The sequence below is a fragment of the Centruroides vittatus genome, unplaced genomic scaffold, assembly GCF_030686945.1.
Source record: "Centruroides vittatus isolate TY-2023 unplaced genomic scaffold, ASM3068694v2 contig_1057, whole genome shotgun sequence".
Lineage (NCBI taxonomy): Eukaryota > Metazoa > Arthropoda > Arachnida > Scorpiones > Buthidae > Centruroides > Centruroides vittatus.
The window spans coordinates 375588-389443 of NW_027120684.1; the positions used below are offsets into that span (position 1 = coordinate 375588).

Here is a 13856-nt window from a genome sequence, read left to right on the forward strand (position 1 = left end):
TCCTGATACTATTTATATGTATAGTAAATAAAACACAATACAGTTTTAATTAAGGTAAAGAACATTTGTTGTTAGCAAGTTTGTGCTCGACATATGTCATGTTATATTTACCATACATTATAATTATAAACACAACTTTAGATGGCATTTGCACATCCAAGCCCATTACATCATAAAAATATAATAAGCATTTTAAATTTTATAATCTGATCTAGGATATGCTTTTTCATCAGTCGTTGTTAACAGAATTTAAACCTAACAGGGTTTATTTAAAGATAAATTAATTTCTATATAAATTTCTACATAAATTTATTTTATTTATATATAATAAATACCTTAAACTGTCTCAGCATAAAACAATGAATATTCAATGAATGAAAGGCTCTTCTTAGAAGTTTCAATTGTTCTAACGATAAATCTAAATCAAGTTTTTTTACACTGATCATAATTAACAGATGATAACTAGAAGCAAGATTGCAAACAACTATGAAGCAAAACCAATATGGCCAACAAACACTTGGCACATTCTTATTTGCACATGCATAACGACAACGATGCATTGATGTCAATAATGGGTCAAATATGATTGGTTCCACACTTTTAAAAAGTAAAGTTTTAATGCAAAACTTTTCTTAATCTTATGCTGGTATATTATGCATAAAGTTATAACAGACCTTTTTATAACGTAACGTATGTCATGCGCAAACTTGCTATTATTTGTAATAACATCTCCAGACCTAATGAAATTATAAAATTCAAACTTATTGAAAAGTATCAAATTTTTAAACTGAAATATATAAATTTTTCACTACCATATTAACATGATTTGAATCATGATTTAAACACAATTAGAAGACAATCCAACAAATTGAATTATTTTTATCATTATGAAACAAAACTATATTAATAAAATTTTTTTAACTGACTAATATGAAACTTATTTTCTTAATTATGGAAAATATTAATTGTTGGCATGTACACAGTAGATACTACTATAACCAGTAAAACAGAAGATACTAACTATTCACTTTTTAATTTTAAAAAATTCAGTTAAAACAGATTCATAAAGATAAAGTATAGTTTAGAAAATTTATATAATGAAAAAAAGGATAACTTCAAAAATGTTTTGTAGCATAATTGCTTTGTTGTTTTGGAAAAAGTATCCCATTGATTAAGTTCTGCTGATGTCTGAAGATATAATCTAATAATTTGGTTAATAAGAACTTTACTGTATTTTCAGAACATATTGGGTTATAGTGTTAACATTCATTTATTATAATGGGTAAATAATTCAAAATAGTAGCTTATTAAAAATGGATCGAAGTCTTTCAGATTTTACTTTTAATTTTATATCAGTACAATAGAATCAGTTATGGATATTGTTTTCAGTCATCTAATGCTATCAGTACTAACAAGATTCCAAAACACGTTATGTCATGTGTTTTAAAATCTTGCACATATCACACATTAATACATTTTTTAAATGACATAACATGTTATGTTATGTCATTTAAATACATCTTATTTTATATTAATTATTAAAATAATTATAGAAAAAAAAATAATACAAGTAATAAACATCAACACAAAGTAATATTTTAATTGTATAGTATAATAAGATGTGTATATTAAGAAGTGTATATAAATTCCATTTTATGCAAAACTATGATAAAATCTAAAGTAAATATCTATTCACTACATAAATTTTAAAATATTTCTATTTAAAAATGACTACAAAATGCATTTTGGACAAATTAATGTAATTCATACTCCTTTAAATGCTATAGAAATATCCAGAAATTATATCTTACATAAAAATATTATTTAAATTTTTCATTTATGTATTATTTAGAAATATAATTTTAATTGCAATATTTTTGTATACATAACTTCACAAGTTGTAATGAATGATTTTTAAATATTCAAGTTTTTTTTCTTGCAAAATCTAAATTATTTTAAGTTTAAACTTTTCCTAAAATGCTATTTTCTATTAATCCTGTTTAGAAAATTATTTTAAAATCTTTTTAATAAAAGACAAATAATTTTTATATTGTTTATATAAGCTGAAATTTGTAACATATGACACATCAATTAGTTCATGTACAATATGTAACTGTAAGTAATGTACACAACATATTGTACAACATTTTAACCTATAAAAATGTGGAGTTAGACAACATTTTACAGTAACATTTCCATTATTGTATTGCTTTTTGAATGAACATAGTAAATTTGTAGTAGTAGTTATTTTATCAGGTGTTCTGTAAGAGATGATATAGATTATTTAATTATTATAGAATTCTATCCATCATGTGTTAGCTTTTGAACTAGTAAATTATATTTTGAACTAATTTATAAAAAGAATAATACAATTTTTTTGTTTAGTTTAGTTTAGTGTTTTGTTGAAGATGTTTGCTTTAAAAATGCTATCTTAAGAAGAATACTATTATTATTATTTTGTACAACATCCAAGGTGCAGCTAAAAAGAGATGAGAATTATTTTTTATATTATTTATTCTTTTAGATATAAAGATTTCAATGATTATCTTTTTTCAAAAATGCTCTGGCTGAGTATATGCAATACATTACATTATTCACAATTTCCATGAAATAAAATAATGGTGAAAGTCTTTAAGAGATGATATCATCTTTAATTGCTCTCTCATATTTTTCTGAATACTTTCTGCTACTTCAAATCATTTTTGTTTGAGACGGGTTTTACTTTTGTAAAACAGAATTATACGGCACCAGATCTAGCAAATAAAATGTATGCTTCAATATGATAATCTTGTTTTTTTTAGTAAAAATTTCCTCACTACTCAGGTGGAATAACACTTCATGATGCAGAAATCATTTATCTGGCCACAATTTTGGTTATCTTTTTAATTTTTTTTAATGAAGTCTTCATAAATCTCAATGTAAAGTGTCTGGATAAAAGACTGATTTGGTATAACAAATTAATGATGGACATCATGACAATCAACAAAAACCACAAGTGCAACTTTGGTCTTTGAGACATTCTTATTTTCTTTTGAATTGGGTAATGAGAGAAGTTTTCTATCACATACTCTATTTCTTCATTTCTGGCTCATACTGAAAACTCCAGAATGCATCTCCTGTTCAAGTACACCTTTTTCATGCTCAATTATTGTCAAAATTGTTTTTATTATTTATCATTATGCTTGTGCTAAGTGATTAGTTAAATACTGATCCTACAATCTTGATATATAGTCATGTAGATTTTTTTCACCAGTTTTTTCTATCATTAAAATTAATGATATTTCTATTTTTTTGTCATTGTAAACATCATCATGCTTCTCTCTGAACTATTTGTGTTGTTTGTACACATACCTGGCTCATGATTTCCTCTTCATACACTTTTTGTAACTTCTGATGTTTTGTTGCACTATTATTACTGAGTTTCATAAGAAAATTAATTACAAATCTTACTCATCTTTCACTAAAGCATCACTCTTTCAAGATACACGGCTCAGTTAAAACAGAAAGAATTGCAACAAAGCAAAAAGGAATCTGTAGCAGAAGTAAGATGTAAACAAGTGGAACACAATATGAATACTGTTCTTGTTTCTTTTTAGTCACACTTTATATGTTATACTATAAATTTGTAATATAATATATATATATATTTATATTATAAGAATTAATATGAAATTGATTTTCATATTTACTTTTCTCATAGAGTGATGTATATGCTGTGATGCATATTGGTGCACCATGTTGCGGTATGAATGCAGCTGTTAGATCATTTGTTAGAAATTGCATGTTTACTGGTGATACTGTTTTAGGCATTCAAGAGGGTATTGATGGCTTAATTGAAGGAAATGTAAGGAATTATTTTGTATATTGTATATAATTACATTGTAACTTTTTTATAAAAACAAACTTAATGAAAATAGGTGTAAAATAAGATTGCTTTTATGTTGAATTGGAAGGTCTCGATATAGTATTATGTTCTATTATTATCACTAAATTGTGTTGTTATTTCAGGTAAGACATTTACATTGGGGAGATGTAAATGGATGGGTTGGACAAGGTGGAGCATTTCTTGGTACAAAAAGGTAATTGTTTTATTTTATATTAACTGTTTATCAATTTTCCTTATTGTATGTGAATCATAATATATTCAAAATTGACTTAACTATATTATTTAAAAATTACTTATTATATTCTCTTCTACTAATATTAAGAATTTTGTTAAATTAGGAATTATTTGTTTATATTTTGAAACACTTGTACTTGAGAAATATTAATTTTCATTATAAAATAACAATTATTGTAATAGTTTATGATTATAACTCTTCAATATAAAATGTTATAAAATAGTTTTACATTATCTGAATGACATTGTTACTGTTATATAAATGACATCAAAATTTTAGTTTATATTAATTTTGATTTTGTATTTAATTAGGTTTATCATCATTCTTTGATCAGTCAACTTTTCTTAGTACATTATAATTACAATATATGTACTTCATCTCTCTAAAAATAATTATGTGCACCAAAGCTTCAGATTTCAAATAAGTTTTTTTTAAGTTACATACAGTATACATAACAATGGTTCACCAACTTAAAAGGATTTGCCACTCTTCTGTATAATTAACATAATTTCTAGTTTGAAATGTTTACAAATGAATAATTTTTTAATCATTCTTGTAATGAAACTATAATTTTAAATTATTTAGAACTCTTCCTCTACCTCATATGGACAAGGTTGTAGAAAAAATTAGAGAATATAAAATTCGTGGCTTACTGGTAATTGGTGGATTTGAGGTAAGTTTATATTAGAGTCAAAGAAGCATTAAAGTATTTAATATTTTAATGCTTCTTTGACAAAAGACAATGTTATAGAAATATGACAGTATTCTATCAGAAATACTAAAAATTATTTTTGTCAGCCTTTCTTTTAGAAGTCAAAATACAACATATTTCATTAAATTTCTTTGGAATAAATAGCTTCTGATAAATGAATCTGAATTTATTGAAATTATGATTTTCAATAGTTATAAATAGTGATGGGAATCAACCAGTTTGGCGGAATTGCTTCCAAAAATATTTTTAGTTTGATGAACTGATTGTTAAAATTGTACTTGTAATATTTATTTCGGTAATTTATCACAAAAGTCTTTGTTTGTGTAAGACACTCAATTTTGTAACAGTCCAATGCAGAGTAGAGCAGAATGAAGAAGAAAGAGTATGCATCAGAGCAATGTTTGCAGGTGAGAACTTGTCAATGCTGCAATTGCAATTGATTTGCAACCACCTATCACAATTAATTAAGCATGTAATGTTTTCTGCTCAGTTTATGGGTACAAGTGATAAGCTCTAGCATAAACATTTGCCTTTCTGGATCCAAGATATGAAGGACAATAGATATATTTCTTGGACAACTTTGCATGTCAATTAGATTTTCTGAAATTTCTTGATTTTGGATTTTCTAGAAAGTACCAGGATTTAGGAAGCTTTTTAGTTGTATTTTTAAAAATATCTGTAAACCAAAAGATATATTATAATTATAAATTCTGAAGTAGTAGATGAATTTTTTTTAAAGATGAGCATAATGAGCTCAGCTAAGAGAAATCTGTGTTCAAATAGACCTATATCAAATTTTATGTCTGTTAGCCTATCAGTCCACCTCTAAAAGAATGGGATCCAACTCTTGTTGTGAGAAAGTGAGTAAGGATTAATCACACAGCTGGTGATCTTAGATATAAGCAAAGCAACCCGCAAAAAAAAAATGCCAATTAAGATGGAACTATCCTAAACCATAGTTTTATTGTTGCTTTTTGTCAGGATATTTAAAGTTTTCTATATTTCAGTATTTTTATATCCCTTTTTATTATGTTAGGAAACATTTTTTATCAGTTGTTGGATAAGATTAATTTGTTCTAATTTGATATTCATAACTGTTGGTCTAGCCATTTTCAATATTTGTTTTAAGATGTTATATTGTACATTTATTTATTTAATGCAAAGCTAGGAAATCTGCATACAGCAAAAAAATTTTTAAATATAGTTAATTTGGGACTTTAAAGAATTTTATTTTAATATTGATACATTAAAAGAAATTAATTATAATAATTAAATTAGAACAATCATTTGCTCTTAGCATTAAAAACTGCATTCAGATATATTTATTTTACCTATACAAAAAGAAGGCAGACAAACTATCTTTTTATAGTGACTTAATTGAATACAATATCAACATAAGATGTTAAATATAAATTTTCTTAATGTTTTGTTTCAGAGCAAAGAAAATTTAATTTGTATTATAAAATTATAACATGTCACTAGAATAATTTAGTAAAAAAGGACACTTTGATAGATATTAATTCTACATTAAAAACTTTTTTCAAATTAATATTTTTCAGATACTCGTGTAAAAATAAAATTGTCTTGAGTATCATTAAAATTCACTTTAATGTATTTTATTTTTCTTGGTTTATATTAATGTAATTTGTTTCACTTTTTTTTTTCTTCTTCATTATTGTATAGGTAGATACCAAAAGTAAACTTAGCTCCAACAGGAATATTATGATTTTGACAAATTCAAGATGATATTAATTATGATTCATTTTAAGGCAAGCCTCAGAAAATTATTTAGTTGCATGTAGAATTTTTGGAGAAAGAAAAACTTATGAGCATATTTTGAAACCTCTTGTCTCCCTACTTATGCTAAATATTCAGATTTGTTTTGTTTTGACAGTTTGATCCCTGTACATTTTTACATCCCATAAAAATTTTTGTGCATGTTAAACTAACAAACTGGCTGGTTAAATTGCAATTTATTTCTTATTTTCCATTTTGGATTTAGGGATAATTTATTTCAAAAAGCTTATACTGGTATGATATGATCTTATCAGTATATGCTTTAATGTTAAATTCTTTATATTGTTTTTGGATATATTTAACTTATTATTAATTTATGCATCATTCATCCAAAATGGCATCATTGGTATGTTATTAAATTAAAAAGTAATTCAGTAACTGGATATTTTTGAAATGATTAAGATTTTGTCTTCATCATTTCAAAAGAGCTTAAAACTCATACAAGTAAAATTTTCATTAAGTCTGACCCTCACTTGAGATATGACACATGACCCTCCTTTCTCCTCATCCTGTTGCATTCCATACTTCAAAATTTAATAGCATCAGTATCCCTTATATACAAGTTATCATGGCAAATTTGGTTGCTTAATCTGTACTCCATCCTGATGAGATGTTAAATGAAATAGATTCCAACACACACATATGGAATTCTTTTACTGTTTTGGGTTCATCGGGTCTCAAAACATTGAGATTTGCAAAAAACCGAGGGCCAAATTTTACATGATTCTAATAGTTTCCCATGTTATACACACAACAGCTGAGAAAGTAATAAATATTATGTGCTTTATGACAGAGATATTTATACTTTTCTGGCTGTTATGGATGTAACATGGAAAGTATTGTAATCGTGTCAAATTTGACTCTTTGGGTTTTTTGCAAATCTCAATGTTTTGTGACCCCTGAATCCAAAAAGTCAAAAAATTTCCAGGAGTGTGTGTGTTGGCATCTATTTTGTTTATTAAATTAACAATTAATTTAACATTGTTTATTGTTTGAATGAAATTTCATTATATAACAGTATGTTTAAACATATTCAATACTAAATTATTACAATTAATAATTTTTGCAAAATGAGACATATAATTCCATTAATGAAATAAATACTTACAGGCATTTTATTCAGTTCTGCAGATGGCTGAAAATAGAGAAAAATATCCAGAATTACGCATACCTTTAATTGTTATTCCTGCAACTATTAGCAATAATGTTCCTGGCACAGAATTTTCATTGGGAGCTGATACTGCTCTTAATGAAATTACTGAAGTAAGATATAATTTAAAATTATCCACTCAAAAATAATCATTTTTAAGTAAAAATATTTGTATGTGTGTATGTATGTATGTATATATTTCTTCTTAGATTTGTGATCGAATACGTCAGTCCGCACAAGGCACTAAAAGTAGAGTTTTTGTTGTTGAAACTATGGGTGGCTATTCTGGATATTTGGCAACTCTTGCAGGATTAGCTGGTGGAGCGGATGCTGCATATATTTTTGAAGAACAGTTTTCTATACAAGATTTAATGGGAGATGTTTTTCATATGAAAGCTAAGATGAAAGAAGGTGTAAAAAGAGGCCTAATTTTAAGGTACATCTTTTATTTTATTAAAAGCTAGATAGTTGTAAAAAATTACTGAAATAACATTTTTATTTTAAATTATTATTTTAATTTATAAGACAGTCATTTGTTTATACTGAATAATTATATATTTAAAAGTTGGATATAAAAAATTCTAAATATATTAAATTATATTTAATATTATAAATAAATTTTAAGAGTGTGTCAATAACAAGACATTGATAACAACTTCCAAATAGTAATCTTCAAGATATTTTAATGAAATAAATGATTTCCAGCTCTAGAGTAAGATATGTCTATTAATATCAATTTGAAAAATATATTTTCTATAGAGACTATATCTAAAATAACTTCTATGTCTCATTCTGTTTGTTTAGACTCTATCTTTTTAGAAAATAACTCATTCATATTATTAATTATACAAAGTGATTTTAAGTCTTCAGACTAAACAGTCAAAAATTTTTATTGTAAAAATGAACAACATACGTTTACTGAAATGTACAAATTGGAATATTACAAGTGTTCACATTATTTTGTTCAACCCCTTTACGTTAGTAATAAATCATATTTTATAGTATAAAATTTATATTGTCATTTATATTGTAGAATAGAAATTTGAATGATATTTTGTAATCAATTTTAAAAATACTGATTTTTTTTTTATCTTTGTTATTTTTTACAGAAATGAATGTGCTAATGAACATTACTCTACTGAATTTATTTATCGTCTATATTCAGAAGAAGGAAAAGACACTTTCTCTTCTAGAATGAATGTTCTTGGACATATGCAACAGGTTCAGTTTATACTTTATTTTAAACATTATATTCCTTCAATTTTGATGCACTTTTTACTTATTTTTGTTTGTCCAAAACAGAGATACTTCTTAAAATTGATGAAATGTTACATTTGAAGTCAGCTGAAAATCTTCACCTATCACTATCTGCTTAATGATTATCTTAGTTGAAATGAATTTTGTTGGAATAAGCATTTAATTTAAACTCTTAACATTTAAGATGCCTTCAAGTTGATATGATGCAACATTAAAACAAATAGTTATTGTATATGCAGAAGAGCTTGGAAACAGATTTGCCAAACACATTATTTTTTTCATTGCATTTGTAGTTTTTTTGACTTGTCACTTAAACTTAATAAGATTGGGTATACGAAAACTTTTCTCTATATGAAAAAAATCTTAAAATTTAATTTCAAATTTATGAAACATTTTAGACTCAAGAAAAGATGATAAATTTATACATAAAAAATTTTTTTGTTTTCATTTTAACATGTTTAAGGCATATTGTCTAACCTTGTCAACCTAATTCTGTCATCAAAAATTACTAGAAGACTTCATAAATTTTGAAATATTTTAAATCATATATGCATGAATTAAATAAAACTCTATATAAAAATATACAAGCAAACTAAAACTATTCAGTTTGTTTAAAAATATATAAATTGCTATTGCAAAACATATATGAACAGCATTTATGTTTAAGAATTAAAGTTGATTAATATATAATAATTTCAAACTGATATACAGGTGCTACAGTAAAGGTAAATCAATTAAGTTTATTTACACAATAAAAATAATTGATCAATACAGTTAGCACTAATGTTTTCTTTTCAAAAAGTATAGATTTAGTTTTTGAAAAATTTTAATTTACATCTGTGCAGTTTTGTACATCATCTTACATATTCCTTTGAGCTTAGATTCAGAAGTTGGCTACTTGTTTTTTCATTACATGTGTTCATTTTTAAAATATTCTTCTACATGTACTGTAGATAATTTTGCATTATCATCCACAAAATAGTGTCATTACATTCTTAAAATGATACATTTGGAATTGTAGTTTTTCATGAATATGCTGCTAATCAAAAATCTAGTTTTAAAGACATTCAGGAAAAAGCATCCATTGGAAATAATATTTTCTCACACCATTAAACTTTACAAAAAGTACTACCGTACTTTACAAAGACAATAAATAATTTTCTCTATATTTTAATCTGGAGAAAATCAGAAATGCTGATATTCATTCTGAAGATTGAAACTATGTTTTAGGAAATATAACTTTTACGTTATTTTAATTTTAAATCTGTTCACGATATAAGTAATTTCAATTTTAATTCTAAAAAGATGCATGTGATCTTATATATTAAATTTAAAATTAGAAATTGAAAACAAATATTAAAACATAAATTGATGCAATAATGATCTGTTTAACTAATTTATCTGGTAGTTTTGACAGATCTGATGCTTTTAATGTGTTAAAAATTTTTGAAGTATTCCTAGATACATCTGGATTCTCTAATAATATATTATGTATTTAATAATTAAGAACTGATAAGCAAAGATCAAAATTTACAAAAGAAATAATTTTCTTGCATTAAAATCAAAGAAATGAAAAATAAGAAATATAATGAGTTTCTGAAAATAAGAATTAATAAATGATAATTTATAATAAGATCAAATCTAATAATTTTCATAAATTAGTTTTTAGAAACTTTATGGATTGGCATGATATTTTACATAATCCATTAATAGGATATTTACAATCTAGACAAATCAGCATAAACTTTATTTATTTTTATATTAATCTTTTTCAAACAATTGAAAGCTATTGCTGTAAATGAAATATTACTTAACAACAATAATTATTCCTTACCGAAAATGAAACTTTTTATAAACATGACATTAAGTAGGGAATGGAAAAATTAGTTTGATTGGAAATTTCTTTATTAAACAATTCACTATTTTATATTTCAAACAGTACTACAATTATTATATTTTATTTAGGAAAATATATATGTATGATGATAAGTTTAATTTCAAATAATTTTATTGTTTATTTTAACAAATTGAAAATTATATAGGGTGGAAGTCCATCTCCCTTTGACAGAAATTTTGGAACAAAAATGTCAGCAAAAGCAGCAACATGGCTAATTCAACAAGTAAAAAAGCATCGACAGCCAGATGGAAGTGTTATCTGTGATAGTCCAGATACAGCTGTCTTACTAGGACTTGTTAGAAGAAATTATGTTTTCACGCCAGTCCAAATACTTAAAAATGAAACTGATTTCAAGTAAGTTGTTTTTATTAATGAATGAATTATATTGTAGTTTATTTGCAATTTGTATTATATTAAAATATTTTAAATCTTTTAAGTAAACATGTTATACATCAAAAATATAAAAAATGATGTAAGACAAAGCTTGTCTGTCAGATGTAATATACAGTTTGAAGGTAGAAAGATAACATAAATTTTTTATTTGTTTGATAATCTATTAAATAATTTATCAAATTAAGTTTATAGGCTGATACTCTTCATTATTAATCTGTTGCACAACACATTAATTTTCAAAATTTTAATTAAAAATTGCTAAAGATATTTTTATTGAAGATTTGATTAGATAAATTTTTGAAAAAATTGAATATACAAATATATTTAGATATGTAGTCATATAAATTTAATTAAGGAATTGGAAAAAAACAAACTTCAATAATTCTTCATAGGATCTATCCCAAACAATTAGTGCATCATCCACATATCATAAGTATAAAATTGGAAAGTGCTTGATAAGAGAGGTTCTAAATACCTTAACTTCTGTACACTACTAATTCTGCAATTGCAGAAACTAGTAGTGTATAATTGAATAATGTTATGGAGAATAACATCATCATCACTACAAAGATTTGATATATAGTTTTATAGATTTTGAACACAACTCCTTAGACTTCTGTACAGGTAGATCAATGTGTAATTTGTTACAGCTGTGCTGCTACTGTGCATATGTCTGTATCATATGACCATCAGTGCAAGAGTCCATTACCATATTTATCAATAGCATTTAAAGCATTTAGCAAGGAGCTCAAAATTTATTTGCATATTTATAATTCTTCAGAGTATAGATTAAATAAACATAAAAACAGTACAAATATTATCAACAGATATTTTACCAAATACAATATTTATAAACATTTCTTTAAATGTTTATTTCTATTACTCAGATTTAATTTATGTTATGATTTATCATTGTATCCAACTGAGACAATAGTATTTAAAGAATGTATTGATTTTAATGTAATAAAAATATTATTATGTAAAATCTATCTTATATTGGATGGTTGAATAATCAAATTATAAACTTTAATTAGTATTGCTAGTTGTCAAAGATAGAAAAAGTCAAATATCAGATGTTAAGTTTCAATTATCAGCTTTTAAAAATTCAGTTTAAAAGACTATTAGTTGTCTAACACAAAATTTATCATATTTCAGTGACTTTGATCACTTAAATAAATGCAATATTGAAAATACATAGCTGCTATGCTATATATCTCTCTAATATTTAATATTATTTTAATAATTGATTAACTTTGAATTTTAAATGAGGTCATAAAAATCTAAAATCATCCAAAATACAGGAAGTATTCTATATTACAGATACAAATCATAATAATCATTCTACTTTTAATATATGGTGATAATATTGCTTTTTTCCATCAAGGACATTTAATAATGAATGATTTACATCTACTTTAAATATTTTTCTATATTTTGAATATTCTTAATTTTCATATATAAAATTTGCAATTCCTAATATTAATTAACAAATTTAAAAAAACTATATCATTCTGGTTATTGAGTTGTTTAAAAAATGTTTGTTGTCAGATAAAAGTTTCACATCTTGTTTTACGTTGATTTGATTTTAACAGGGAATAATTTTAGTAATTTAAGTTAATTGCATTATCATAATAAAAACTAAATATTTTATATACTTAGAACCAAATGCTTTCGTTCTATCAGATCTCATATAATTGTTTTTTAAACATTTGATGATTATAAAAAATATTTACAACAAGATTAAAGAAAAAAATTTTAATAATAGTTATTAATTGAAACTAATAAATGTGATTAATAATAATCATTATTTATTTATTTCAGACATAGAATTCCCAATCACGTGTGGTGGCTTAAGTTGAGACCATTGTTACGTATTCTTGCCAAACACGAATCAACTTACGAAAAAGAAGCAAGTGTTTTTTCCAGCGATGCCGAAATGGATTAAGATGTTTTTAAAATTGTTATCAGAATTATTTATTTATTTATTTATTTATCCTGCTGTTATAACTCTTCTATTGCATTTATTCTGCATGCTTTTAGAGAAATTTTGTAATCCTTTTAAATTTTAAATAGTAAGAGGAAAAAAATATTCCAATAGTACAATAAGCTTAGACCAGTGTTTTTCAACCTTTTTCATTGAGTGGCACCCCTGATTGAAAAATAAAAAATCGCGGCACCCTTGACCGGCGGCAGATCTAGAATCTGAAAAAGAGGGCTTTTAATGGGGAGCAGATGAATCTTTTGCAAAAACGAATATTATGTGCAATGCTGGGGTGGGGTCCAGGGCGGGGACTCCCTCCTCAGGAAGAAAAATTTTAAAAATTGACAGTTTTAAGTAGCATTTTAATGCAAAAATAGTGTTTCTACATGTTCAAAATTAAAATTTAAATCCATTGAATTTTGTTGAAATACTGAAAATGAGTTATCTTGAACTATACTTAAGTAAATTTCCAAGAAAATGCCTAAAGGTTTGCAACACCCCAATCGTGGCGCCGCGGCACCTTGGTTGAAAAACACTGGCTTAGACTG

General features: G+C 25.0%; 1 protein-coding gene across 1 annotated transcript in view; it reads left to right on the forward strand.

The window, feature by feature from the left end:
* Positions 1–13606, forward strand: part of LOC136972295 (ATP-dependent 6-phosphofructokinase-like) — a 55101-nt gene extending 41495 nt beyond the window's left edge. Inside the window, exons 12-19 of the mRNA XM_067266857.1 lie at positions 3701–3844; positions 4009–4079; positions 4707–4794; positions 7741–7893; positions 7990–8216; positions 8890–9001; positions 11080–11288; positions 13149–13606. Of these exons, the coding sequence (XP_067122958.1) occupies positions 3701–3844; positions 4009–4079; positions 4707–4794; positions 7741–7893; positions 7990–8216; positions 8890–9001; positions 11080–11288; positions 13149–13272 (1128 nt within the window). The 3' untranslated portion in view covers positions 13273–13606. The remainder of the gene's footprint in view (positions 1–3700; positions 3845–4008; positions 4080–4706; positions 4795–7740; positions 7894–7989; positions 8217–8889; positions 9002–11079; positions 11289–13148) is intronic.
* Positions 13607–13856: the final 250 nt, after the last annotated feature.